Source organism: Sporothrix schenckii, assembly GCF_000961545.1.
Source record: "Sporothrix schenckii 1099-18 chromosome Unknown Cont44, whole genome shotgun sequence".
Lineage (NCBI taxonomy): Eukaryota > Fungi > Ascomycota > Sordariomycetes > Ophiostomatales > Ophiostomataceae > Sporothrix > Sporothrix schenckii.
In genome coordinates this window covers 3,458,253-3,486,136 of record NW_015971145.1, presented here as the reverse complement: position 1 = coordinate 3,486,136, position 27,884 = coordinate 3,458,253, and the positions used below count along the sequence as shown (strand labels likewise).

The following is a 27,884-nucleotide window of genomic DNA, read 5'->3' as shown; positions in this document are numbered from 1 at the left end:
GAGTTTGTGTTGTACGATGTAAGGACCCATCTGCCGCGCCTTTCTGTTACTGTTTTAGGGTTTTCTTTAGTAATATTGCCCAGGCTTGTCGTCCTCACGGGCGGCGGTCTTTTGTACTCTCACCGCAAGTCAGGTTTTGCCTTGCTGTCTCGCTCCGATAAAGTCTGTCTCTCATCGACTGTCAGAGGAAGGGCTTGAGAGATGGATCGGCGAGACAAGCAGAATTGCAAGGTGCAAAGCTTTTCGAGCAAGTCGCCGCTGCCGCTGCCCTTGCCGCTCTCCCCACGTCTGTCGAATGACGTGCAAAAGTACACTGCAAAACGGGAGATAAACGGGCCTTTCCAGTGACAGGTTGTAAAACGTCATGAAGTTTTTTTCACCTGCAGGTTGCAGGTCGCAGTTTCCTCGAATCACACACTCACACCCCACCAATTCCCCCGCGTAAAACAACGAGGACAGGCACAAGTTTGGGGGAAGGCGCGGGCTTGATGTGTGGGAGAGATGCTTTTCTCCAACTGGACAATCTTCTGCTTTCTGCACGACCACCCAAGCCAGCATTTCTCTCGTCTCTTTTCTCTCTTGTGCATGGGAGACTTGCTGGCTGTCTTTTACTCGCTCTCGCTTGTAGTGATCACAGGCGGCGTCAATTTTTCCGACGCCTATCCTCGGACATCTCACATCTTGTCGTCGGACATTCTTCTTTCGCTGCTGGCGCGGATGCCCGATCTATGGTGTTTTGTCGTCTTGTGGTTTTGTGCTTTTCTTGGAACATAACTTGCCATGCCGAACTCAAAGTACGGAGTAATTACAGCTCCATATTATCATGTCGTACCCACGTCATCGCAGCTACCCTGGACCGATTTGTGGGCAATCGGGACCCTGAGTTACGTTACGGGGCCAGCTATGGGGCCCCCTCTTCCCTTCTGGTTCTTGGCCCCTTTCAAAATACCAGGAAAGACACGCGAGTACCATCGAGTAACGACGAGACAAATAATCTGACATATTGTTGCACTGGCGAACACTTGGCCCTGCTGGGCGACGATTCGTAACACTACGATGTACTTGGTCAGAACAATAACGGGCCGACACCGAATTGATGCCAGGTCGTTTTGGGATTGTTTTCAAAATTTCGTCAACGCTGACAACCCCGCAGCCTTAATCGACGACACAGTCAGTTGTTCCTTGCAAAGTCTGTGCCTGGTGGTGCATCGTTCTCTGCTGCAATAGCTATGCACATGCACCTGCACCTGCACTGCACTGCACTGCACTGCACCTGCACCTGTCCCCCACCAACTCAGGCCAATGCAGGTCCATCGATTGTCTTGTCTTTACATACGGCAATACTGAGTAATATCTTGCAGGAGCAGCAGGCAAGCGAGCTACACTCCACAACCCTGGGTTGACTTGCCCTGCCATTCTTTTCTGGCCAATTTTTTTTTTCTTACAGTCATGTTTGCCGTTCCTGCTTATTCGATTGAACTGCGTAAAAGCATCGGCTCTGATGGGCTGGTAACGTTTGCCTGTTTTGGTTTTTTTTTGATAGCGGAAACCTGGCCTGGTCCAGCCAAGAGCAAAATGGCAATCTCCACTTCCACTTTGACACGCCAGTTTGTGTCAAGCTTTGCTTTTCTGTCCTCCGCACTCTGTTTTTTTCTATCCTTGTATCCGCCGGTCCTCTCTCTTCTCAGGCACGCAGACGATGCTCCGTCTCCAGGAGAGGTTACGCTCCAAACAACATTCTCCGTTTACTTGCAACGTTGACGTACGACCAGTCGACCCAATTTCCTGTAATTTTAGTCCTGCTGTTTTTTGTCGTCCATTTCATCTCCCTCATTACTTCGTACTGTCAAAGATCACTACCGCGGGATCTCGGGCAAGGTGGCTATATATGTCGGTCGATCGAAACGAGGACCCGGAAACGGCGGCAGTCCTGCCTGTCGACTGACTAACGAGCATCGACGGGCCCGGCGTTCCGCCTTGCATCCTTGGTTCAGTGACTATCAATTGGAACGGCATTGGCGGATGGCCAGGATGAGAGGAAGAGAGTATGGAGGATCGCACTTTGTATTGTTCGTTCTTTCATTCGTTACGATCTGCCACAAGGACAGGCCGTAAAAGGAGGAATTTCTGTCCACCACAGAACAGGTATGGCGACACCGTGTTAGTCTGTTTTGCCTGCTAGCAGCCAGGGCAAAAAACAAGGCCGGTCCAGGGCCTGGCTAAGACCACTGTGTCGATGAGGAACCTGCGGACGCACCAGCAAAGAAACGGAATAGCGAGATAGCCAGGTTTGCCGCTGTGCTTGTCAATTTTAATTTTATATTTTTATTTTCTGATGTCAAGGATTTTGTCAGTTTCCCCCTGCTATGCCAGGCCGTTTCATTAGCGCCACACACCGTCGAGGAACGCACTGTAAGGAGGTAAGGTGATGGGGGCAAAAAGCGGGCAGACGCTAGCGACAGGACAAGTGTGAAAGTCACTAACGCCACACATTGCGCCATGGCTGTTTTTTTTTATTTGTCGCGGCTAGTCTACAGCGTTACACGGGCCACGAGGAACAGCGCAGACGGCTCACCAGAGTGAAGAACCAGGCAGCCCGGTTTTTCTGCTAAACCCCAATACGGGGCATTCCAGGGGCGAACGGGAAATACCACAGAATCGTAACAGCCAACGCGCTCTGATGGACTGGTCAGGTGCTCGCGTAGGGGCTGGTGACGGGCTGGACTGGACGACGGTTCAATTCAAAGAGCGAGACAGTGACGGAAGTATCGCAAAAACGGGGCCACGATGTCGAACAGCGACTTTCGTTGACGAGGAAAGAACCGCCGAGCCACCGAAAAGAGAGAGCGCCTTGCAGCAGGTTTCGTGGAATTACTTGCAACTGCGGGTTGCCAGAAACAGAACTATTTGTCGCCGCTGCAGGCCAGGAATGATGCACTGTGGATGGAGCACTGCGGTGTCTCGTCTCCTGGCCGTCCCACCCGCTGCCCTAGCAAAAGGCAAAGATATCTTATTCGGTTACAATATTGCATTGTATAACACAGGACGAAAGGCAGCGCGAGCTCGTTGATCGTTTCCTCTCTCTGGCGACGCGAAGCAAATAAGAAACGGGCCATGGCAATTTTGACGACGGCCCAAGCTCGCTTTTGTTTGAAAGGACTCGCCGACGAGATGGGGGCCAAGTGAAATTTTCAACCGTGCATTCGCTGTGACAGGATATCACTTGTCACTGCGAATGGTCGACCCATCGGCGGCAGCGGCCGTGTATTTCGTAAAGGTGGTGCCAGCCCGATTGACTTTTTCTTTTGTCTTCGTTGGACGGTGGGCAACGAGCTCTGCTCAGCAAATCTTGGTGCCAATCGATGGCTAGGCCGTAGCTGGTGTTGTATTGCGCACTGCGACGCATGTCCGATGGTCCTTTACAACGTCACGATCGACGCCGTGCTTACCTTGCAACGGCCAGACGAGGCTAAACAGCTCAAAGTGTTTGTTGCTTGACAGCCACGAAACTTGCCCCTGGTAAGCCAATTCCCCGCAGCTATTTTCATGATGCTCCAGTGGGTGTTCGGAGGACAGACCTTTCAGCCTTCGTCTTTTTCCACACCGTGAGCTTGCTTGTCGGGCGGAGTCCGCGAAAATCCAACAAGCATCGGGCAATCATCGTATCTCACAATATAGCGTATGCACAGATACGTACGACATACCGTAAAACTAGAAGAAAATGATTGTCGAGTGGCTCGTCATCTCGCTAAACCCGTCTGCGTTCTCCAGCGCGACCGGCGCAAAATGGCGGCAAAAATGCAGAAAAACCCAAGCATGTATTGTTCTCGAAAGGGGAGGGGGGTGCTGGAGCATTGCCAAGTGGAAAAGACTTCGCATTGCAGAAGCCGCTGGCGATTCGAGGATCCCATCGTTTTCCGCTTGCAGCCCTCACCAAACCTCTTCTCCTGGTCCCTTCCACTCACCCACTGCCAGCTTTCCCACGTCGACACTCCCCACCCTCCTCCCGAATGCGATGTCCTAGTCCTGTTTAGGCCTCTGTAACCTGAGTGGAGCACCCTCACCCTAGCGATGCGCCTTCCATTTTCTTCTTCTTTCCTAACTCGCCAAGGGCGTGCTTCTCTTTTACCCGCAAACAACGGAGCCGCTGTCTGTCCATCTCTGCTTTCGTCCCTCGCTCCTACCTTCGAGCGTTTCTGGCCCCGTCTTTCGGCGACCAGACCTGCCAGGCCACTGCGAGACTGCTTGGCGGCTGGGTGTTGCCAGTCGCGCAGTTAGGTGCCTTTCTTGGACGAAACAATGTATCCAGCTACAGCACCCTCCCACGTTCATGCTACTGGACATGCAAGTATCGAGCTGCAAGACGAAGCCGTACTTTCCTCTCTTTCTTATGTTCTTTTTCTCCCCCTGTCCCTCGTTTCCTCGATGACCGGTTTCCTCCTGCCTGCCACACCCCCATCTGAAATTGACATCCCACGCGCCTTTTCATACGTAGAAGCAGCCCAGCACGACGAGAGGAGAACCAGCCTGTCTCGCTTCTCTCGCACACTCCGTAGACGTGCGTGAATTGGGAAACGCGAGAATAAAAGGAACCCGTGCGAACCCTCATTTCGCTCTCCGTCGTCGTTGTCCCCTTGTCCCTGAATGTTGCTCTCGATCTTGCAACAGCCAACGTCTAGTCTCTTTTCTGTCTCCCGTCCCCAGAATGCCCGCCGAATGCCACGCCACATCGAGGATCCAGCCTGACAAGCAAAAGGTCCACACCTAACAGCTAGCACATATCTTCCTTTTTTTTCAGTTTCGTTCTGTTTTTCATCAAGCTCGTCTTCATTGCTTTCGAATTGGCTTGTGCCTCTGTTTCTTGTGTATATTTTGTCTCTGTTCATTCCGTCCGTGCTGCCACAAAAGTCCTGTTCTGCCGCCCCGACTCGCTGCGTCTGACTCCCTCCTTCCTGTTCTCGCCACTTACACGGCCGTTCCTTCCTCTTCTATTGTGCTTACGAGAATTTGTACTGCTTGCACTTTCCTCTGTGTGCCTGCTCCGACGGATCATACAAAAGTAAGAAACCTACTTTGTCGCATTATTTCCTTCCTTCCCTTCGCCTCTGGGTCTCTGTTCCAGTCAGTAGACAACATCGAACAAGCAAAAGAGAAGGACAAAAGAAAAGGAAGGTTTGACGGAAACCCGTCTGCCGCAGATCCTCCACCAACATCCCGTCCGCCAAAGCCAAAAGGGCCTTGTCACACACATCCTGTTTCGGTTGAGCCGCTGACCTAAAGCTCGACCACAGCTCTGAAGCAGACAGAAGCAAAAGCGGTCCAACCGGTCCGCCACGCGAATCTGTCCAACAAAGCTGGTACCTTACATGCGACTGTGACTACAACTCTGACTACAACTGCGAACACAACTGCGAACACAACTGCGACTACGACTGCGACTGCGCCGTGCAAAAAGCAGCAGGAACGACGGCACAAGCAACCAGACGGCGAAAAAGCACAAAAAGCTGGCGTCGCGACGCGGCCGTTATATTTCAAAACCCAGACGACCCAGAACGATCAGGACGAGCCACACCCTGAACCATCTCAGCACGGACTTGGGGGACAATACGACCTTCTCATACGATACACGGCCATTCCAGATTTTGCCATCGAACGTGTTGCCCGACATCCGACGAACAACCAACCCCCCAGGAACCAAACCTCGAGCAAAACGTCACAGCGGGCCGTTCGAGCTACTAGCTGCCTTTTCGCGACTGCCGTTCCTTCCTCTTTCGCTCATCCAGCCAAGCTTGCCCGGTTTCTCCTGCTTCTTTGGCTGCTCACCCATCGCTCTTTCCCACATTGTCGTCAAAGCAACAGACGAACTCGTTCCTTCTGTGTCATTCTACCTTTCGACGTGTCTGGCACTTTTGCCATTCCAGATACCCTCCACAGCCAAGCTCACTGCGCCCTTGTCCCTGCAGCGCCCGGCTCTCTTTGTCTGTTGTCTGTTGCCGCACCCACAACAGCTTGGCCTGCGCTTGCCTGTTCCAGGTCAGGCCCAGCGGTCCACGCAGTTTCCTCTTTCCCAGCACAAGGTCAAACGGTCCCCCCCCCTCCCCCCAGTGCAAAGTAAAGCCATAGCGGTAGCTCCGACACTCGCTCAGTTCTTAGCGTGTTTCCGTGTTCCGTTTTCCGTTTTATCACCCGTCGCCAGCGCTCCATCCTTTTTTAGGCCCGGTTTTCTTTGGTCTCTCTTAGTCTCGTTTCCTTTTTGCTCCCTCTCATTCGCGCCTTCCTTCTCGTCTCTTTCTCCAGTACACATTTTTTCCTTTTCCATTTAGCTCTCTTATTTTCTTCTTTTTTCCTTTCATTCGTCCTATTTCCTCTTTTTTCTGTTTTTCTTTTTTTTTTTTAACCTCTGTATTTTATTTCGCCTTGCTTCCTAGCCGGTTTGTGTCTCTAAACGCCCCGAGAGGGTTTGGGGTTCCTTTATTTTATCGCCTTTCCCCCGACCTTTCTTCTCCTCCTCTCGTCTCCCTTTTCCGTCCAGCCAGCAACTCGCCAGACCAATCTCCACTCACAACCCTACCCCAAGACGACACGCTCTGTCGTCCCTGCGCAGAAATGCTCATTGACGGTGAGAAATGGGCTTGCGAAGCCTGCGTTCGCGGGCACCGCGTCAGCAATTGCCAACATTATGGTATGTCCATTTTCGTTTTCGTCCGCCATGGAGCTTAATATCCGGTGGTTCTCTGGTTCGCATGGGCTCGATTGCATTTGGCTTGCGCATCTGCCGTGCGGGTTTGCCATTGGCTTTGTGCTGTGCTTTTTGGTGGTCTCAGTCGGCTTCCGCACTGCAGCTCCTTGCCTCTGGCAGCGCATCTGCCCGCAGCATCTGTGGTCGCATCCATTGCAGCCTCGCTCCCACCCCCTGCGCGGCAAAAATGGACGGCATCAGTCACCTTTGCAGCTCGCAGTTTGCAACCAATGGCACCAAACTACTTGCTGGCTATGGCGGCGGCACAATGTGCTCAGTGGAGTTGGGACGAGACCGAAGCACATATGTCCCGTGGGACCGGAAGCACGGCGCTTCGTATGCTCTCAGACCCAGACGTTGCTAACTCTTGTCGACTAGACCGGCCATTACAACACATCAACAAAAAGGGTCGGCCAGTAACGCAATGCCAGCATTGCCGGTCGCAGCGCAAGAACCGCTCAGCACATGTCAAGTGCGACTGCGGCGAGAAGACGAACAAGTGCATCCACCTCGGTGCCATTGAGGGCCACAGAGAAAGCTGCTGCTGCAACCATGGCGGACGCTGCTCTTGCGCCTTCAAGAACGACCTGGACACCGTCCCCGAGTCCGCCGACCAGGACCCAGAAGAGGCGGGTTCCTGCGGTGGTGGTGAGGATGACTTGTCCGCCTCCTCCGCGAAGGCTGCGCTGATGGGTGCCGCGTCGACTGCACCGTCAGGATCGAATGCGGCCACCGCGAACCCATCCAATAAGAACCCAATTCGCCGCCGCCGCGCCAACACAACGCGGTCCGAAGGCACGCTGACATTCGACGAGCATGGCCACCACAAGCCACTGTCTCAGAAGCACACCAAGGCGATTTCGCAAAAGACCAACCCCTATCCGATTAACCGCATCAACTCGGCCCGCAGCACTGGCGGCCTGACCAACTTCCTGCAAGCTTCGAGCCGGCACGATGACGAGGAACTGGACGACAACCACAGCAACGACTCCGACAACGGCGCCGAAGACGCCTGCTCATTAGAAGCTGCCGCTGCCGCCGCTGCCGCCACCAACTGCGGCACGTTCCTTCCATCACAGTTGACACAGCAGCGCCGGTCGCGCTCCGAGACCGCCTCGCCATTGCTGTTCGCCAGCAGCTTCCCCCAGCTCAGCGGTGCCAGCAGCACTGGCCAGCTTGCCCCGCTGAACATGGGCATGGTGGGCTACAACAGCGGCTTCACAAACTACAACTCCTTTACGCCCGAGCAGGTCGATCAGCCGCTCTTCAGCGCCGGCCTAAGCGCGCCGTCCGTCGACTGGAGCCAGTTCGGCCTCGATTTCGACCGTGGATTCAGCACGAGCACGGACGACAAGTTCGCGTCGGCCGAGGCCTTTGGTTTTACGCGCAATTTTGGCTATGAATACAACGGTTCCGAGCAGGCCCCGACAATGACAACGGGCACCTCCGGTGAGGTCTCGGAGGCCGAAGAGCCCACCGTGCCGGGCCTCGACGACTACGAGTACGACTACGAGTACGACGGCCTCAACGACGCAGCCAGCGGCAGCATCGCCTTCTCGCGCACCAACAGCAGCTTCCACCTGCCGACGGCAGCGACATCGGCTCCCAACGCGCGCGCCAACACGGCCAGCAGCGACATAAACGAGCTGCGCTACCTCAAGGCCGGCAACAAGTTCTTGCCGACACCCCTGGTTGGTGCGAGCGACGACCTGGCCACTCTCCAGTCTCTGGCTGGTATGCCGCAGGTGGCGGGTCGCGACGACGACGAATCGGGCCTCTGGATGAACGACTACCAGGGCCTCCCCTCGATGACCGAGTCGCCCGAGTCAGACGTCATCTCTTTCTGGGCCAACAAGTGAACGTGGCCTAGAAGGCGTCTGTTCAAATCTAGCGATAAAAATCTACCTACCGAAAAGCACAACTCCGACTTTTCTCTGAAAGCGGCGGATATGTCTCCGCATCTGTCTTTGTCACTATTTCTTTTCTTGTCGTTTTTTTGCGCAATGTTTTTTCGCACGGGGTTATGGCCAGGTCACACGGGGGTGTTCTTGTATTTTGATCCCTTTGTTTTGCGGGACGGTTTGCTTCTTAAAGGCGTGAAAAAATCCATCATCATGACTGCTTTTCGGGAGGATATGTTTGGCCATTTGGGTTCTAGTTTTTTTGTTCTCTCTTTTTTTTTTTGTTTTCGTTTTCTCTCTGTTGCTTGGAGCTCGTCATCTTCATACTCCATTCACGTTTTCTATCGTCTTCAATTCTTTTGCATACTACAACCGTTTTTTTCCTCTTGCTGCATACGTGCTTGCCATCTCTGCTGCTTAGCTATCGCCAACGACACATCCACACCCATTCGTTCTCTCTCCCTCTCTCTCTCTTACAAACTTCCCCTTTCCTTTGTTCGCTAACTTTGATTCCGCCCCCTTTTCCCGGGGAATTCGTGAATTTCATTACGACAGCAAATGATGAAACGACGGGGCCGGCGCTTGAAGTTGACAAAACAAAAAAACCACACCAAATATACTCCCATTACACACCAAGATATATATCCGAGCAGCTAGCAGGCAAAGCAACAGAAACGGAGATGACACTACAAAAATACAGGGGCGCCAACAGGGGAGTTTTTTCTTTCATTGCAGGAGCAGGAATAGGAACCAGGGCATTTTAGCGTCTTTTTTTTTTTTTTTTTGCCTACCGTTTTAGACGGAGTATTCCGGTTTCTATTGCGTTTCTGTTTTTGAGACGGTGGCCAAATTCGGAAGCATTGGCGTTACAAGAAATGACAAATATCTTTATGAAGCGACATTACAATTTTGAAGACCATGTGTGGAATTTATTGTAGCCAAAATCTATCCGCACTTGCACTTTTTCTGCAATATCGGTTCTGTCTGACCGTTTTCACCCACCTTGGCGCATTTTTATGAGTGACCTTGGTGAGTCCCAATCCGTGACCGGGAATACAAAACGGGCAAGACGACACTTTGATGGGAGTGGGGTCATACAAAAACGGAGATATGGGTCAGGTCTGAATGCCTGTCAATTCCGTTTTACGCTGTGGGTGTCACTTTCTAGGGGCCGTTTGGGGGGACCCTAAGACGGGGTCTTTGCGAGACACTGGATTACAACATACGAAGTACTCGTACGAAGAAATGACTCCATAGTCCGATGTAAACCTCCTCCGACAGCCAGCACCTTGCAATTGCAACAAAATGCCCCGGCGTCATCCAGGGACGAGGCAAAAGTGCAGGTGTTGTGATGGGTCCTGGCTCCAATAGAAAACTCCAGTAAAAAAAAGCCCGTCAAAAAACAGACACCGAGGAGATTCTAAAATGCCGAAAAATTGGGACCTCGCCGAAATGCATGTCCGACCGGCCATCAGAATATGCCGTAATGGTAAAACGTCAAAAAGGGCAACTATGGGTAATGGAACGAGTGCCATCTGCTCTAGTCTCCGATTACTAGTGCCAGCCTCGTATGGAGTGTTGGGATACACTGTCTCGACCTGTCATCGGCTACTCAGGCACGCAAGTCGCTAGCCACCGAACCACTACGACGCACGGCACTACGACGTAACTAGTGTTGACGAAGTTTCACCGGGTCCACCGGGACACACTGGCGCGGTCTGCTGTCAAAATTGTCGTCTCGGTGGTGAAAGGTGCCGGTCGAGGCGCAAGACGCGAGAAGCCGGAAAGTGTGGCTGCGGATGCCACGGGGAAAGACAGATATCTGTAGGATGAGCGTGTGGCTCATGAACGGCTCCAATGCCCTTTGTAACTTTGTAGTTTGCCTCGTCGGCTGTTGCATTGCTTTGGTCATTCGTGCGTACCCTTTTTGGAAGCAACATTGCCGTCTGACTCCATTCTCGCTTGGCTCCCTTTCGTTTCCCGTGGTCGTCTCGCATTCGTGATTTTCCATTAGGGTTTCGGTTCCTGGCAGTGCTTAACTGGCGTAAAGGGAGCTCCAATATCCACCAAGCAGTTAGTTACTCTGCTTAGCGAGAGGCGAATGGGGCTAAAGAGGAGCCAACTTTTGTGTGCTATTCTGTCCCTCTGTTTCGTTTTTTTGTCCCGTTAGGTGCTGATGACGTATTTTTGGTTTCTCGCATAGAAAATAATGTGAGGGGGGATGGCATGGGAGTCACCATTCCAGGGGCGAGGCTTTGGGAAAAGAACTGGTAAAGGAAATGGACCCCCACGTTTTATGAAGCTGGACTGTGTTGCATGACAAACATACAAAGTGCAGCGAACAAATGTCAAGCCATTCCCTTTTCTTCGCTGCTGCAGGATGTCGCAATTCTTGGTCTTTTGGTGCGCGTTTGTGGGATTCGCGGCGGTCTTTGGTCATCTTGCTTTTTGGGCCTGGTGCGGAAAAGGAGTTGCCAAAAATGGGATTCCGCGGTTTTCTCACAACAACTGTCTAAAAGTTGGTGGCCGGCGGCCGATGAATCTCCGACGGGCCGACTGCCGATGTCGTCCTTGATTTTGAAGGATTGTCCGTCGAAGATAGAAAAAAGAGGGTCCGACACACAAGAAAAAAAGACCACAAAACTATTTGCCGACAAGGCACGGTAGTCGGTTACTGATTGCGCATAATGTTGACAACGCTCATGAGTCCCAGACGTCTGGGCTCCACGCGAAAAGGCCCAGCGAGGAGACATCGGAGCGAAGAGAACTTGGCGGAGGGGATCATTGTCGAGGGGAGCACCGTCTGGTCTTGTCGCTGAAGGTTTGACTGGTCATTTGTCGCGAGTGATTGCCACAGATATCCTCGCGCAGGTGGGCAGGTCAGCGTTGTTGCTTGAATGGTCGACCGTTTGCCAGTCGTTTGACAGTCACTTTGCTTGTCTGTTGTTCAGGCAGCATAGTCCAGGGCGGCATCCAAGTCCAAGTCGAATCGAGGTCAAGGACGAGTCCGTATTTCCTTTTGTCTCACAAGCTCGGTTGCTGCCAGTTGCTCTGTCGTGGGAGAGCATAGCCGTGATCGGTATCGATATGTCGATATGCGGTTCAGACGTGATGGCGGAGGCGTTTGAGCGGTCCGGGTCTTCAAGACGGCGTCGGTTTGTCTGCTTGCCGGACTTGTCTCGTCCGATTTGATCCCTTGGGCCATGCGTGTTGTTGCAAGAGAGAGTCTTGGTAGAGCCTTGATAGGCGTCCGAGGTCAACCCATATCAGGGTGCCTTTCGTGAGAGGCTGTCTACATGGTCGTCGTTGACGTCTGATGTCGAAGAATAGAAAGTCGGAGAACTGAAAACAGAAAACAGAAAACTGCGAGCTTGCCACTATTTGAGTTCCGACGAGTCCTCCTTGCTATAAATGAGGGGTTTTCTGTTTTCTTCCTATCTTTAGTAAAGTGGAAAAGAGGTCAATTAAGTAACCTTCGCATTTTGACATTTGTCTTATTCGCTCGCTGTTTTGTTGTCCCATGGCTCATGGTTTCGACACGGTATATTTTCGTGATATGGAGACAGCAGCGCGCAATGGGGAGGATTTGCGCTGTTTACCGAGGATTGGGTTTACCGTGGCATGTGGTAAGACTTATTACACCATACTTTGTACAAGTAGTACTTACACATCCACACTGTGGTTTATAGTGTGAATAGAACAGCTCAAAGGCGACATAGGCGAATATCCATATGTAAACGGGGCCGTCTGCTTCCGCCTCCCGGTGGGTTTTGCGTTGGTTATGCTGTCTGGGTGGTTTGTGTTCCTTTTGTTTCGTCGGGATGCGCTGTTTGTTTAATAGTAATTCACTCACTTCCAGTTTGTTTTTTGCTGTCATTTCTGCTTCTTCTTGTCTCGTTTCCCTTCTCGTTGAATTTCCTGTCCTCTGATGACGTCGTTTTCCAAAGTCTTGGATTTATATCCATACTGTTTCTCTCGTCGGACCTGTCTTACTTGACCATCGTATCGAAGCTTGACCTTGCATGAGGTGGATGTATTTCCGTCAAAATTCGTCAGAAACGGGGATAAACGTAAGAGGGGAAAAGACGAGAGAGATGAGAATAACTTGCGAGACATATATTGCGGTGCATCTGTTTTCTGGCATTTTCTCGCTTCCACATACTCCTTATTCTCTCGCCTCCGTTTTGTGCCCTGGGCTGACCTTGACTCTCAACTCTGTGCCGTGATGAATTCCTTGCAACCCTTGGTGCTCTCCTTCTCCGTCAGGCACTTTCCTCGGCTCATCTTCTCGCCATCTTCTAATCAGCGCGCATCCATGGTCCTATTCAGGTACCGAATGACCAAGGAGTGGTGCTTTCTGTCGTTTTCATTGGACAGAACTGCAAGCTCATGCGGGGGCATTTGGCACGGAAAGAAGGAAAGGCACAATGACGGCATACTTATGCTGTGTGACGGCCAAAGGGTGCTTCAAGCCCAAATCCAAATCTGGCCCGCTGTTAGTTTCTAGAATGTGATGTCTCGCATGCTGTCGCCATAAAAAGTTGTCAGTAACGCTATTCTGTGACGAGGATAGCTTGCTGTTGTCCATCCTCGTCACATCGTTTCCTGTGTAAATACACTTCCATATGCATGACAAGAGCACATGGCATGCTTCGAGTTCCGAATGCGGCACAGTGCTGCACAAGTCAAAGTAAGTTTACCATAGGCTGTGAGTGTTTGCTTAGTTTTCTTCTTCTTATCACTCTTCTCTTCAATCCATCACTTGGCACAAATAGTTCGACAAACTGCACCTCGCTTTCTATCCCGAAGGGGTGTTGTCGTCGGGGCCAAGCTAGGCTGTTTGAGGACTGGAACATACGCCTCCGAAAATACAACGGGCGCAGAACATTTGCAAGCAAACAAGAAAGCAGGGTCAGATGGAAGTGCACATGGCGCGACGATTGGAGAAGCTTTGGGTCGATGGCACGTTAGATGGGTCCGCTAGGAGATGGCGCAAATAGACAACGTACATCGTAGTGTATCCCGATAAGGCTGTCAGAGTGGCAGGGTCGTATCTTTGTGAGCAAGGTGTATTGGATGTAATAATACCAGCCACGCAAAAGGAGAAAAAGACAAGCGAAAATAAGAGCAGTGGGTGGTCTCGCCTAGAAGCGGAAACATTCGGCGGGGAACTGGGGTCCGATGCTATCCTCGGTCGTTGCTGCCTTCTTTTGACTCTTATTTGCGGGTGAAAACAGGGGCCCCGATGCAGCCAAAAATAACTGGAAAGAGCGGTAGCTGCCAAACAGGGAAGCACGAAATATATCTACTGTGTCAGCAAACAAGAACAACGAAGGAGCGTGATATCGTGTTCGAGGGATGGTCTCACTCCGCTCTTTCTTGTTTTAAGGTGCCACTGGTTGGGGGCCTTCCTTGCAGGTACAACAGAGTCGTCGTTGGGTCCAGGCCCTCCTTCCTCCTCGCGCAATTTCAACATTGGCGCTCGCAGGGGTTGCGAGGGGAAGGCGCGATCTTGGCAAAACACAACCACAAGGGGAAACACCAACTGGAAACAGGCACAACATGTCCAAGTGCTCCTCCCTAAAAAGAGCAATTTACTGCCGTATTTGACCCATTTACGGCGCCCGCCCGACAGACAACCACAGAGGGCCACTCCTGTTCACGAAAAACGAGCCGTGCCAATAGCATCCTGCAGGCCAGTATGCGCTTTTCTGCACACCATGAGGGGCGCCGATAGGAGATATGCACCCAGAACGTGCAGATCCCAATCGGTAATAAGAGGCAGGAGCGGACGAGGGACCAGCTTTGTCTTTCGTCCGGGTGGGAAGGTACGAACGAAAGAGGGATAATGGCACGGCAGGAGGCCATGGGACGGCTGCCTCCCGTATTTCTTCTTCCACTTTCCCCTCCTTGGCCTATTTCCAACCATTTTCCTTTCTTTTCTTGTTTCGATCTCTCTCTTCCTCCTCCCTTTGTTTTCTCTCTTCTCACCGCTTCACCACCGTCCAAGTCCGTACTCAGACCACATCGTCGTAAGTCGCCACAAACTAGCTTCGGCGCTTCCCGACAGAACCAGCGGTATCGTTGTACAACAACCGGCACCGCTAGCGAGGCCGATACGTATAGCTAACAGCCAGTGCCTCGTCAGCTTCTGTTCACCGTCTTCTCTCACAAACAAAACCATCTCCAACCGCAACCATGCCTGGTGTTCGTACGTACAGCTGCTCTCCGCCCAGACGATGTGCTTGTGTCTTTTATTGTGGTTTCTGTTGTCTTCTGCCTTTGTATCAGGGGCATTCTTGATTTGCAGCGCTTATTTTGATTCCATCCACTCCGCTCACCGCTCCAACGTCACTAACACCAACGAATTTGTCCCATAGCCGTCGACGCGCTGGATAACTTGAAGGCCAAGTTCAAGTCCATTTTCAAGTCCAAGTCCAAGGCCGCCCCTGCCGCTGCCCCTGCCGCCAAACCCACTGAAGAGGCCGCGAAGCCTGCTGAGGAGGCCGCCAAGCCCGCCGAAACTGCTGCCGCACCGGCTGCCGCTGACGCTGCTCCCGCTGCTGCTGAGAGTGCTTCTGCCCCTGCTGCCGCCCCTGCTGCTGAGGCCGCGGCTGCTCCTGCCGAGTCTGCTCCTGCCGAGGTTGCTGCCGCTCCCGCCGCCGAGGCCGCTGCCGCGGCTGAGCCCGTTGCTGCCGCTCCTGCTGCCGCTGAGGCTGCTCCCGCGGCCGAGGCTGCCCCCGCCGCTGCTGCTGAGGAGGCCAAGCCGGCCGAAGCTGCCGCTGCCGGCCCTGTTCCTGGTACGTCGGATGCAACCTACATATACGCTGAATTTTAAATACGATGCACGCAACACGGCTAACAATATCTGCAGCTGCCGCATAATTTCCAGGACGAGCGACAACCAGCCGCAATGTGGTCGTACCAAGAAGCTTGACGAAGCCGTTTCACCAGAGGCTTGTAATGCGACAGGTGGCGGGAAGCCAGAACTGTCCGTTCTTGCTGGCCCTGCATCCCATTTCTTTCTTCCTTTCCTTTCCCTGACACTTTTATGATATCCAGACTTGTTGTCCCTTTATACCCTGTTATTTTTGACAAATCTCTCTTCCCAGATACCTTTTTGTCGAATACCATTAGATACCCAGACAAAACAGATACCCAGACGAATTCAAAGATGACACTTACATAATCAAGGCTCGTTTTGTTTCCATTTTGTAGGTTGCTCTTATTGAGGTATATTAACGTACTCCTGTTTATTTCGCCCATGGAGCCTTTGTAACAACTGCATCCTGTCCTGCGGCAGAGCTCTCTGCACCCGGCCGCGGGAAGGCAGTCGGTGGTGGCGGGACCCGAGTGGCCGTCACGGGGCCCGTAGAACGTGCAACACCGGGTCGGGCCGTCCCTGCAGGCACCCGTGAGTAGGGAATGCCAGGTCCTGGCAAGCTGCCGGGCACGGCACCTGGCATCCGCGTGGCTTGTGCCCACGGTGCACCTGTCGCCACCGGTGCAGCTCCGCCGGTCGGCCCTGCCGATGTTGTCGGCGCCGTTGCTGGGGTCCGGAGCGACTCTGCCACGGCGGCCGTCGCCAGTGGATGGTTCGTCATGTGTACTGTCGGCACGGGCGCCGCGGCCGCCGCGTCCTCGTCCCACGAGAACAGCGACCCAAACACAAAGTGCTGCACGACGGGGAACTTGGACAGCACCTCGGCATTGAACATTTTGATCATGCCCTTGTTGATCTTGCCCCAGCCGTCCTGGATGCCCGACACGTCGTACAGAATGGGGCTGTGCTCCCAAAACGGCCCCCGCTTCACGTCGTTGATGAAGCCCACGGCCGAAAAGTAGAGGTTGCTCTCGCGCTGCGCGGCGACCACGTCCGGCTTGACAATATCCGCGGGCTTGGGCACGCGCGGCGCGGAGCCGTCCTGCGGCATGGCCTCGCGCCCCAGCAGGCCAATGGGCCGCGTCAGCTGCGCCGACCCGAAGATGTAGGGCAAGAACGAGTGGTCGTCGAGGCCCCAGACGCCGTGCGAGCCGGCGGGCTCCAGCGTGTAGGTCAGGATCAGCCGGCGTACCACGCGCAGGTACGGCTCGAGCACGCCCAGGACGAGGCTGCGCTCGACGGCCTCGCCGTCCGCGCCGGCGTCGCCGTCGGCAAAGACGCCCAGCTTCCAGAGGCACCCGAGGAACGCCAGGAAGCTGAGCTCGTGCCCGGTGCCGTAGTCGAGGCGCTGGGCGCTGCCAAAGGCGCCGAGAAAATAGGCCCTGATCTCGTCCATGGCCTGCGCGGGGTTGGCGTCGTGCTCGGTGTCGTGCTCGGCGTCGTGCTTGGCGTCGTGCTTGGCCTCGCCAGAGCTACCGCTGTCCCGTTCCGTTGCGGCAAACCCACGACCCAGTGTGATGTACTCCTCCAGCAGCCCGCCCTCGACGCGCTCGGCCACCAGCTGGTGCCACGCCCGGAAACTGACGTTGCCAAACCGTCGCGGACCCGGGTCCGGCGGCGCCTCGTCGATGATGGCGGCGATGCGGGCCAGCAGCGTCTGCAGCCGCTGCACCGACGGCGGGTCGTCGCTGCGTTTGGGGAATTGGAGGGTAAAGAGCGTCGTGGTAGACGGCGTCGGCCGCGCGGCCGCTGCTGATGATGCAGCAGGTACAGAAGCTGTGTCTGTCGATGTCGGTGGCGGGAGTTTCCGTCGCGGGCATAGCGAGTGGTTCAGCTGCATGACAAACAGGCCAATGTCGCGGTAGGCCTTGGAGACGAGGAAACGGGCGACGTCGGGCCCGTCGTTAATGCGTTTTGAGGGACGGAGGAAGGTGTGCGGGGCTGTGTCACTGTTGGGAGGAAGGACGTCGAGCTTCGGCATAGACGGCAGAGACTGCGTGGTCGTTTGTGATGGCGACGGTCGAGGTGGAGGAGGAAGCAAGTTGGAAGGCGATGCAGTTGACGCTGTTGGCGCAGTTGACGTAGCGGCAGGCGGTGCCGGCGCCTGCGCCGGCGTGCCAGAGGCGCCTAGAGTACTCGAAGTCATCGTAGCTCGAACGTAGAAGACATAGACAACTACGCTCGTGGACCTGAAGATGTCTCGTGAGGTTGTTGATGGGTTTGGAGACAGTGAGATGGAAAAGAGTGAGTGCGGGTAGAACTTAGTCCTCCTGTAACGTGTAGGACCCCACCATCAGTAGGACAGAGATGACGCCAATGCCTAGCCTAATACAGACAGCTTGGCCCCACTAACTACCAACTAACACTGCCTGACAGCTTCGTCTCCTCTAGAACTCAAAACTCATCTTCATGCACGTGAAATTGCTTCGTTTCCGTTCCTTCTCGATTACGGTACACATTATTCATGCCAGTCGCTTTTGAACGATATCGCTTGTAGTATTACAAAGCTAGTAGAAACATCCAAAAAAAATCTAAATGAACAAGTAGCCGGATGCCTGTTGTATATGCCAGAGGTATATTATGAAAAACAAAGGAAAATGAGAAAATTTGGGAATTGGAAAAATAGACAAATGCAAACATGGCCTGTATATGAAGCAAGATGAAGATGCAAGATCAAAAGACGACGAACAACGTCTCTTAACGGGACCCAACCTTCCACCACTTCTTTTTCCGTGCCGCGGCCGCTGCTGCCGCGGCCTCTTCTTCCCGGTGGTAGCCCTCCTCCTGGATGTTGTGCCGGCCGACAATCTCCAGGAACACCTGGTCCAATGTCGTGGGACTGACGCTGTAGTGGTCGATGCCCAGCGCTTGGCGGTGCTCGTCAAATAGAACCACCAGGCGGCCGATGGCGCTCGTGGTCGAAGAGGCAGACGCGAGGTTGAGGGTGCCGGGACTTGTCGTGGTGGAGGTAGCCACATTCTTTTCCGACGGCGTGGCCCGCGAGCTGCTGTCGTCATCAAGATCCAGCTCCTTGGCATTGTTGTTGTCGTTGTTGGATCTGCCACTCATGTCGCCCAGTGGAATCGCAAACCGCATTTGTCCGTGGTACGTTTCCTTGTCAATCTCCACGCCCGGCAACGTGTCCTGCACCCACTGCCGCAGACGCGCCGTGTCGGCGTCGGACGTCCGCGGCGCGCCCCGGATCACCAAGTGCACGTACAGCCGGTTGCCAAAGCGGGCGCGCAGGTCGTCCGTGTCGCCCGCTGCCAGCATGCGTTTCGCCAGGATGCCCGCGCGGCCCGCCAGCGCGTCCGCCTCCTCCATGGAGTGGGTAGTGAGCAGGATGGAGCGGCCGGGGACGGTGGCCGCCAGGGTCCGCCACATGATGCGCTTGGCCGCGGCGTCTAGGCCGGAAGAAGGTTCGTCCAGAATGACGACGGCCGGGTTGCCCATGAGGGCAATTCCCAAACTGAGCTTGCGCTTGTTGCCGCCGGACAACGCAAGGGCCTGGCGGTCGCTAAAGGCGCGCAAGCCAACAGCGCGGATGACGGCCTGCACGTTGTACTCGACGTCTTCGATGCCGCGGACGCGCGCATAAAACCGCAAATGTTCGCGGACCGTCATTTGGTCGACGGCATCAAACTGCGGGCAGACGCCCAGGCTGCCACGGGCGGCCACGAGCTTTTTGGTGACGGACAGACCCTCGACAAAGACGTCGCCGTCGTCCGGCTTGAGGTCGCCGCGAATCACGGAGATGGTGGTCGATTTGCCGGCACCGTTGGGCCCAAGCAGCGCAAAGACTTCGCCGTGGTTAACGTCGAAACTGACATTGTCGACCGCGGTGTTGCGCTTAAACGTCTTTGTGACATGAGACACGCACAAGCCGCGGTCCGGGGCCGGCCCCTCGCCAACACGGCCGGCATCTTCGGGGAAGGCGTCTCCGTCAATGTCCACAAAGACCTGAGGCGTCGCGCCTGTCGACTTCTTGCGGCGCAGCATCTTGGTGAGGCGGTAAAAGGACGCGCCAACATTGCCGCTGTCGAACCAAAGGAGGACGCCAAAGAGGAGGATCGACTGCCAAATGAGATAGAAGATGGGCCCTCCGTACAGCGTGAAGCTGCCCGGATTGTTGTTGATGACGGTGCCGTCACAGGTGACTGAAAACAAGTTGAGGACCACAAAGAGCGACCGGATGACGGACCCAATGGGCGCAAAGGCCGAGGCAACAAAGTGAACAACCAGCAGGTCGGCATCGATATGGTTGACCGGTGCATAGGTGATGGTGGCGAGGTACGCAATCATGTACACGAGGAAGACGATGGCTTGGTAGGCGGCAGTGAAGGCGTAGGCTGTCAACTGGTTGCGGGAAAAGAGCGAGATGTTGTAGGCGAGCAGGGCCGACGCCAAGCCGTACAGGGCGAAGATGAGGAAGAGGTAGCCGACATGGTACCAGACACTTGACAACGCCGCAAAGAGAATGGTCATGAGCGCCGACGACACCAGGACAATGGCAAGGTCAAATCCCACGTAGGCCATCCAGAGCGGCAAGGCGCGCACGCCGTTGGAGTATTCGAGGCCGCGGACGTGGCGGCGCCGCTCGAGGTTCGGGTAAAGGGAGAAGAAGCCCGGGTAGGCGGCGCAGGCCAGACAGACATACACAAGCATCTGCAGCGAATTGCCGGTGCTGGGCGACCAGGGAATGTCAAAGTCGGCATATCTAGCGGATATAGACAGATTGGCCAGCAGCGCGTTCATCAAGTTCTGGCCAAAAAAGGCGTTCACGTGGTCGAAATAGTCGCCCAGGTAGGCCACGGTCGGCGGCGAGCTGCCGTCGCCCAGCCAGAGGCCCGCGGGCGTCACGTTCCTGCGGTACTGGAGGATGAGCTCGTTGAAGTCGTCAAAGGTATCAGCCAAGGTGATGTTCGTGAAGATCTGCGCGATAATGGCAGTGTCGTTACTGCTGCTGCCGGTGCCGCCATTGCCGCTACTGTTTGTGAACATGGGCGTGAATAGGTCGATGACGGCGTTGATGTCGCCGAAACGAGCCGCAGGGCCAGCCACGAGGAAAACATAGTCACCGAAATCTGCCAGATCCTGCGGACGGTCATTGGACAGCTGGTCGGCCGAAGAGCAGCCGACGGGCTGTTGGTTCCGCACAAAGAGCGTGACGAGGCCGGCGGCAAGGACCGGGATGGCCAAGGCCGCCGCCGATGGCACCCAGTTATGCTTGAAAACGACAAATCGCTTTCGGAACAGCACCAAGGCCTGCTGCCAGTAACCGATCCTGCGACCCGAAAGCAGCTTTAGACCGCTGTTCCCGTCGGCGTTTTGGATGACGCCGTCATTGCTGTCGTTTGGTACTAGCATGCCGGATGCAGCCGGCTTAGCTTCGTCAGACGCCTCGTGCTTATCACCAGCAACACTGGTGCTGCTCTCTTTGCCCTGGTCGGGCCCGGTGCCGACCGATTGGCTCTTTTCGTGCTCTTCCTGCTCCTGTTGCACCTCTTCGGCCAGCTGCAAGAAAACATCTTCTAGGGTCGGGCCCGAGAAGCGGTAGTCGGTCACGCCGGCAGCTTCGAGCGTGCGGATGACTTGTGCGGCCTGGCCAGAAGAGGGTGCAATGTACGTCACCAAGTCAAAGTAGTTCTTCTTGACGACGCCCTCGACATCGGGCAGGTCGCGATCGCTGCGCACGACGACAGCGGCCTTTTCGTTGGGCTTGGTCTTGTGCACGTGGATGCGGTAGCCGCCGCCAAGGCGGTCTTTCAGAGCGACCGACGAGCCGTCGGCGCGGAGTGTGCCCTTAGACAGGATGGCAATGTGATCGGACAACAAGTCTGCCTCATCCAAAAAGTGGGTGGTCATAATGATGGTGCGGCGGCCGCGCTCGGCCAGAAGAATATCCCAGATCTTGCGGCGGCTCAGGGGATCGAGACCGCTCGACACTTCGTCGACACAGCACACGGCGCTGCCGCCCGTAAGCATCATGCCCAGTTGCAGTTTGCGCTGCTGGCCGCCCGAGAGCGTCTTGGCGCGAGCGGTGGCCTTGTGCTCGAGATCGATAGACTTGATAAGGTCGCGGATCTCCTCGCGCGACGCGCGGTTGAAAGGAGACTTGAGGCGGTTGAAAATGTGCAGGTGCTCTTCTACGGTAATCTGGTCCCACATGACGTTCTTTTGGGGCGCGATGCCGAGGCCGCGCGTGCCGTCCAATGTGATGCGGCCGCTTGTCAGCTTGCTTGTGCCGGCTATGGCATCGAGCGTCGTACTCTTGCCGCTACCGTTGGCGCCGAGCAGCACTAGAATCTGACCGTGAACAGCGGACAGCGTCAGCTCCTTCACGGCATGCACAGGCTCCGGTGCCTTCTTGGCCCAACCAAAGGCACGCCGCAGCGGGCCAGGGCTGTAGGTCTTGCTGAACGCGTCCAGCTGAAGGGCCGGCAGCGGGTTACCGTTCGCGTCGACACCGCCGTCGTCAGGACGCGTCTCGATGGTGCGGCCGGTGGTGATGGTGCCGTAGAGGTAACGCTCAATATATGCCCCGATGATGGGATAGATGATGATTTGCAAAAGAAGGAAGACCCATAGTACAATACCAGGAAGATGCCACGGACTGTCAGGCGCTACCTCCACAAGGTTGATAGGCCACTCTTTGCGCTCCCAGCGCGCGACGTTGGTGACAAAGTACACATAGTTGCACGGCGCAAACAATAGGCTCAAGACGGTCACGGTGGGGGTCGGCGGCCGCGTGAGGGTTTGGGCGATGATGGCCAACAGCAGATAGACAATGGTGACGGACACACCGCTGAGCTGCGAGCGGCGGAAAAGCGAGGCGCCAAGTAGCGACATGGACGCCAGTGCCAGGCCGACGGTGACGTGGTACAATATGATGACGGCGGCGTTGGAGTGGGCAAAGACGCTTGCCGAGACAATAGCCGACCCCAAGACCCAGCCCGGCAGGTAGAGGGCGACAAACGACAAGTGATACGAGACAAGACGCGCCACCTGGGCCTCGCCCCAGCGGCGGCCGCCGTCCGACGTGGCCATCATGGAGTCGAGGAGCGTAGCCATGCCCAGCTCGCGCTCGGTGGCCACGAAGCCGGTCAAGTGATAGCAGATGCCAATGACGCCTGAGATGAAGGCGACGGCCAAGAAGTTGGTCAGCGAAGCCTGGTACTGCACACGGATCTCGTCACTGCGCTCGGCGGGGGTGAGCGACGTGAAGGGGTATTCGTGGACATTGCCGTTGGCAATGACGTTGTTGCTGGCGGTGCTGTTGGTCTGCTGGCCGACAATGGTGGCATCGATGGCGTGCTGGAATGGTAGCATGTAGACCTCGCCGTCGTTGGTGCCCTTGTCGACGTTGATCTTGCCGGCGCCGAGCGAGCCGTCGAGCCGAATGTCGTACGTCCAGATGCCGCCAGAGCCTTCGTTGGGCGACGCAACGAAGAACACAGCGCCATAGCACGTGGTCACGCCGCGCAGGCTGCTGTGGCAGACGGTCTCGATCTGAGATTCGTTGGCCAGACGGACGGCGATGCTGCCGGCCTGCTCGACCTGGGTGGCGACGCTGTCAATGACGGCGTCAATGGCACCGCCGGCAAATCCTCCATTGTAGAATGCGACGGTGTGTCGACCGGTAATAGCGGCATCGGCGAGGGCATCGGAGAGGGACAACAGCGGCTTGAGGGTACCGACGCCAAAGACAGCTGGAGGGACGAAGAGGTACTTGGCAAAGGAGAAGAAGGCGAAGAGGATGAGAGGGATAACGAAGGCGCGGATGACGGTGGCGAGCGGATTCCGGATCAAGACAATGCGTATGTTCTTGCAGGAGAGCGTCCAGACCTGGCGGAAGAAGAGGCCAGCGCCCATGGTGAGAGAGCGGTTCCGGTCCTTGGGAACGGGAAGGTCTGGCAGAGTCCTGGATCCGAGTGGACGTAGCGGGGACAACGGAAGGTTCGGGATTTAGGAGCGCGCCATGTGTTGTTTTTTCTGCAAGGTATATTGCAAGAGAGATCGCGATAGTGAAGTGTCGTCAAGTTGCGGTCACAAGAAGCGAGTGTTGTTGGAGTTGCCACGCGGTGTCGTGTACGAATGTATGTAGGCCGTTTCGACGAGCGTGGCGATCGTCACGCAGGGGTCCGTTTCGGATTGGTTGTCGGGGATGTCGTACAAAGTTGCATCGATCTACGATGCAGACTCAGTTGGGACAGTCGGAATTGTTGCAGTTGTTCTATTGACAGATTGTCATAGGAAGAAGAGGCAAATCAACAAAAGCAGAAACGAAGCAACAACAGCGAGAGTAAAAAAAGAGCAAGCGTGCTGAGAAGCGTAAATCGGGAAGCGGGAGAAGATTCGAGCCGACCCTTTTTTCGTCCACGCCGCCAGTAATCTCTGTGGAGCAACCAAGAGCTACGCCCGACGACGATGACGACGGCAAGACGAAATGTTCATGAGCCAGAGGTAGGCCAAAGACGTTTCCGGGCGTCGAGCATGCAGCATACGTCCGTAATGTGTCGTACTGAAGTGCGGAATGTAAGAAAGTTCGAGTGTTTTTCAACGATCTGCAGCGGAACGAAGTGGTCCCGGTCGAAGGCTCCGTACTTTTGGGGCGAATTCCCCAATTGAGTCAATCTAACCAAATAGGCAGCGCCCCGGTCGGCGGGCGGACTTTGTGGTTGAGGTGTAGCCCGTATTGTCGGGGGTTTCGCTGCGTCTGAGATCTCCGAATCTCGAAGCAACTTAAAGCTCGAAAATTGTTTTTCTTGCAGAGGAAGAAAATCGTGAGGATTTGTCGAATAGAAGGGGAAAAAGGGAGAGTATGGGTCTATAAGTAAAAACAGGAAGGAACGACAACGTGCCCGAGTGAGAAGGCACGAACCACTGCTGCGTACAGAGTGTTTAGCTCGATTCTTGAGGAGATGCCTGAGATAGCCTCGAATAATAAAGGAGGGATGCAAGAGAGAAGACCGTACATTCTGATGGTGGACGGGGAGGCAGAATATGGCCAAGGCCCAGCCAAGACGTCCTGACAGAATTCACGGAAAGTCCAAGAGAGCCTAGAGCAGTCGCTCCTGCCAATTGTTGAAGGCGCCGAGAGCAAAGTACGCGTAATCAACATGCTCTTTCCTTCTTAACGCTGGTCGCTCTTGCCCTCGTGTCTGTTTTCGCGCTCGCGCAGGTTTGGAGTCGTTTTTTTGAAGTGGTGGTTGCCTCCTGTGCATTGGCCGTACACCATCGCGCCTTGCCGCCCAAGGGCGATACAGCTAAGCTATGCGCCACAACGTGAGAAGCCAAAAGAGGAAGCCGCGAGGAATGCGTTATAACAAACAAATCGGGAGAATGCCCATACGAGGACGAATCGCATCAAGGCAATTATTGATGGGCTAGCTGTCAATGATTGGTGCAGCATGTCAACTCTCCAGCAACAACAGCTTGCAAACACCTCGGGAAGTCTTGTGGCATAGCGCAGCCAGCCCACAGCGCCACGCGAACAGCCAAGTTTGTGAGCGGCTCCAGGAATTTCGGGCCCAGACCAGCGCTTATTGAGCTACGATCTCATGGAGAGCATTTTCCCTTTGGGGGCTTTGTTGATGAATCCTGTGAGACAGTCCCGATCCAGCTCATCGGGCCCGCCCACAGTCCCCGTGATCGGAGGCCGTTTCTTTCAAAATCGGACACGGGAGGCGGTCAGAATGCCGGTCGGCGCGGAGGGGGGCTTCCTACTTCTCAATCCGGAGCAAGCCGATGCCCAGCTGGGCAGAGTGTCCTTCTCGGAGCATAAGACAGGGGAGGGGATGGAAATACGACGTAGATGGACAAGGACAAGGCATCTTGTTGCTATCACGAACTTTGCCGTCGACTCTTCGACAATCCTAGGGCGCGCAACACAAGTGGGGAACGAACCCCAAGACGAACGACGGGAGTGGCGTCGATATGAGAGGCACAACGGTCGCTCAAATACGCTCGGACCAGGGTCTGAGCTTGCTGCAGGTCCGAGGGGCTTTGCTGCTGGGGCGATCTCACCACAGCAGTGGCCTCCCGTGTTGGCTGCGACTTTCAACCTATGACGAGTCTCAATTTCTGGGGCGCCATGCAGTCCCAGAATGCTTCAAGTACTGCGAAGCAAGCACTCTTTTACGGACGCCGTGAACACCGATGAGGTTGTGGAAAACAGGGGCTGATGGGCAATGGCGAACATGGCGACAACTTATGTGGTGGATAAGAAGCACACCAATTGCCAACCCCTGGCTACTGTTGATCTGTTGATGTCCATCACCGCACGGGGCTCCCCTCTTCAAGGACGCGTTTTTGGAAGTTTTATTATGCCATAAGTCTTGAACTAACGGTGAGCATGCAATGGAGATACCCCGGCTAATATCTAATATGCACTTAGAACATACACTTTTACGATTCTGTCCCCTTTCGCGTGCATCATAATCTTTTGCTGTGTTTGGGGTTGCGTTTGGATCGCCACCCATCTCTCTTACACCCCGGTCTCACCGTCATTGCGGGTTTAGGAGTTGCCTCAATGTCCTCCGACTATTCTTTCAGTTTGTTGTTTCGACTGTCCTAGCGTTTATTTAACCCCATGTTTATTTATCTTCTTAAAGGGTTTAGGTTTCCTTGCCGCCAGATTTGCCAGAAAGGGAACAAAAAAAAGGAAATTTGATGACGGGAAATGTCTGTGTCTTGGTCTGAAATAACCACAAGATCAGGATTTCCACAATTTCATATTTTACTGGCGAAAAAGTCTTCAGCAAAATACTGCAAAGTAATTACGACGTACCTACTGCTTCTTCGTAATCATTTTATCACACCGTAATTTATCTGGCCGTCTTCTGCAATATGCTATACTGAGTACGACCTTACACAGACTGCATCCAGAGGAACGCTGCTGACATCAATGCAACCAAACAGACCCTTTCTCTCCTCAAGGCCCGTGTCCAGAACCAGGCTTGGGGATAGAGAGGCTCGAGAGGGACGTGAGGGGCATAGCAATATGTTGACTGCCGATGATCATCTCCCCTGCCGTCCCATTGACTTCCAGGGGTTATCGTTTAGAATGCGGAGGCTCAAGAGACAACCTTTTTGTGCGTATGGCGCCAGCTCCATGACCCTTGCCATGATCACCAGATGGACTCTTTGTTGTGAAAGCAGGATCTACATACAGTAATGATGCGAATGTGAATCCAATCACTCTTTCTTGTACCGTCACCTCCAAAGCAGGTACTTAGCAGAGCTTTACAGCCGCACAGAGAGTTTTATATATCACTTGCTCTGTTCTGTCCCGGCCTTATGCTCTACATTTACCTGTCGGCATTCTCTCTAATAAGGACGAGCCTGCAGGCAGAAAAGCGTATTAAAACGACGAACTTGGTGAAGTCAGACAACAACGCCCTGAGCGGTGTCGAGTACTTGTCCACCCACCCCCGCCACGCCTTGACAAGCGTTCGGACCATGTACCGATGCGCGATGCAACCTGACGCAAGGTACCACACTGACCTTTTTGACGTTGAACGACGCTTGGGTGAGAAGAAACCGGACGTGTGAAGGGGTAGAGTAGTATCAGTGTCAGAATTCGGAAACGATTTACACGGAGGAACGTCGTATGATAGGACAAAGGCCGTCTTGTGAAGGCATATCGTGCCAGAACGGAAAGAGGCCCTGGCGTATGCAGTTTACGCTAATAGACAGGTTTGTTCAGCTGCAGAGTAAAATGCGGATCACCATACTGTTGACGGCTGAGGATCCGAAGGCTGATGTGCGATGCTGAATCTGTTTGTTTCGTCCGAGGGCGATGCGAGCGGAGACGCCACGACACAGCGTAAGACGAAACATTCAAATCAATCAGACACACTGGACGTACTGGACGAAACAGGAAAGGCCTGGCTATTCCCAGCTAGTGCCTCTGTTCTCGGACGCGAAACAGTCAGTAGTCAAAGACCGAATGCAGTGCTGCGTCGATGCAGTGTTGATGAATGGCCTCCTACAGGGCGCTGCCTGCACAAAAGAGGGCAAGCTTGATGCGACTACCTGCACGACAGAGATCCAAGCACCGCTCCTGCACTACCACATATCAAGTTCATGGAGTGCGGATGGTAGACCACAGACGGCATGAACAGTCTCACGAGAAGATGGAGGAGTGGAGGCTGTGAGGAGGCAAGTGCGTTGAGACGAAGCCATATGGTTCGGCGGGATGCGGATCGTCAAAGAAGAGATTGCCCCTTTCAGCCGTCTGCCCGTCGCTCTCATGGGGTCTCTACTTGTCTAGTCATATTTTGTATATATAACTCGGTCGTCTCGCCGCTTCCGTGTCAAGGCCATCGTCTCCTTCTTGCCCAAGACGCTCCTGCCCTCG

The 27,884-nt window shown here is 54.6% G+C and overlaps 5 protein-coding genes across 5 annotated transcripts; 3 read left to right on the top strand and 2 right to left on the bottom strand.

Annotated features, from left to right (window-relative positions):
* Positions 1 to 6,969: 6,969 nt before the first annotated feature.
* On the top strand, positions 6,970 to 8,598 carry SPSK_09062 (copper fist DNA-binding protein domain containing protein; the record flags this gene model as incomplete). Its single annotated transcript, XM_016735642.1, has 1 exon — positions 6,970 to 8,598. One exon carries the CDS (start codon positions 6,970 to 6,972, stop codon positions 8,596 to 8,598), a length of 1,629 nt encoding a protein of 542 aa, XP_016587879.1.
* Positions 8,599 to 14,838: 6,240 nt separating this feature from the next.
* Positions 14,839 to 15,478, top strand: SPSK_09843 (uncharacterized protein; the record flags this gene model as incomplete). The annotated part of the gene is made up of 2 exons (XM_016736411.1): positions 14,839 to 14,851; positions 15,021 to 15,478. 2 exons carry the CDS (start codon positions 14,839 to 14,841, stop codon positions 15,476 to 15,478), a joined length of 471 nt encoding a protein of 156 aa, XP_016587878.1.
* A 415-nt stretch (positions 15,479 to 15,893) lies between these two features.
* SPSK_08947 (Phosphotyrosyl phosphate activator (PTPA) family protein) lies at positions 15,894 to 17,669 on the bottom strand (the record flags this gene model as incomplete). The annotated part of the gene is made up of 1 exon (XM_016735531.1): positions 15,894 to 17,669. One exon carries the CDS (start codon positions 17,667 to 17,669, stop codon positions 15,894 to 15,896), a length of 1,776 nt encoding a protein of 591 aa, XP_016587877.1.
* Positions 17,670 to 18,220: 551 nt separating this feature from the next.
* SPSK_08291 (ABC transporter domain containing protein) lies at positions 18,221 to 23,395 on the bottom strand (the record flags this gene model as incomplete). Its single annotated transcript, XM_016734895.1, has 1 exon — positions 18,221 to 23,395. The coding sequence occupies one exon, from the start codon at positions 23,393 to 23,395 to the stop codon at positions 18,221 to 18,223; it is 5,175 nt and encodes a 1,724-aa protein (XP_016587876.1).
* A 1,823-nt stretch (positions 23,396 to 25,218) lies between these two features.
* Positions 25,219 to 25,593, top strand: SPSK_10042 (uncharacterized protein; the record flags this gene model as incomplete). The annotated part of the gene is made up of 1 exon (XM_016736603.1): positions 25,219 to 25,593. One exon carries the CDS (start codon positions 25,219 to 25,221, stop codon positions 25,591 to 25,593), a length of 375 nt encoding a protein of 124 aa, XP_016587875.1.
* Positions 25,594 to 27,884: the final 2,291 nt, after the last annotated feature.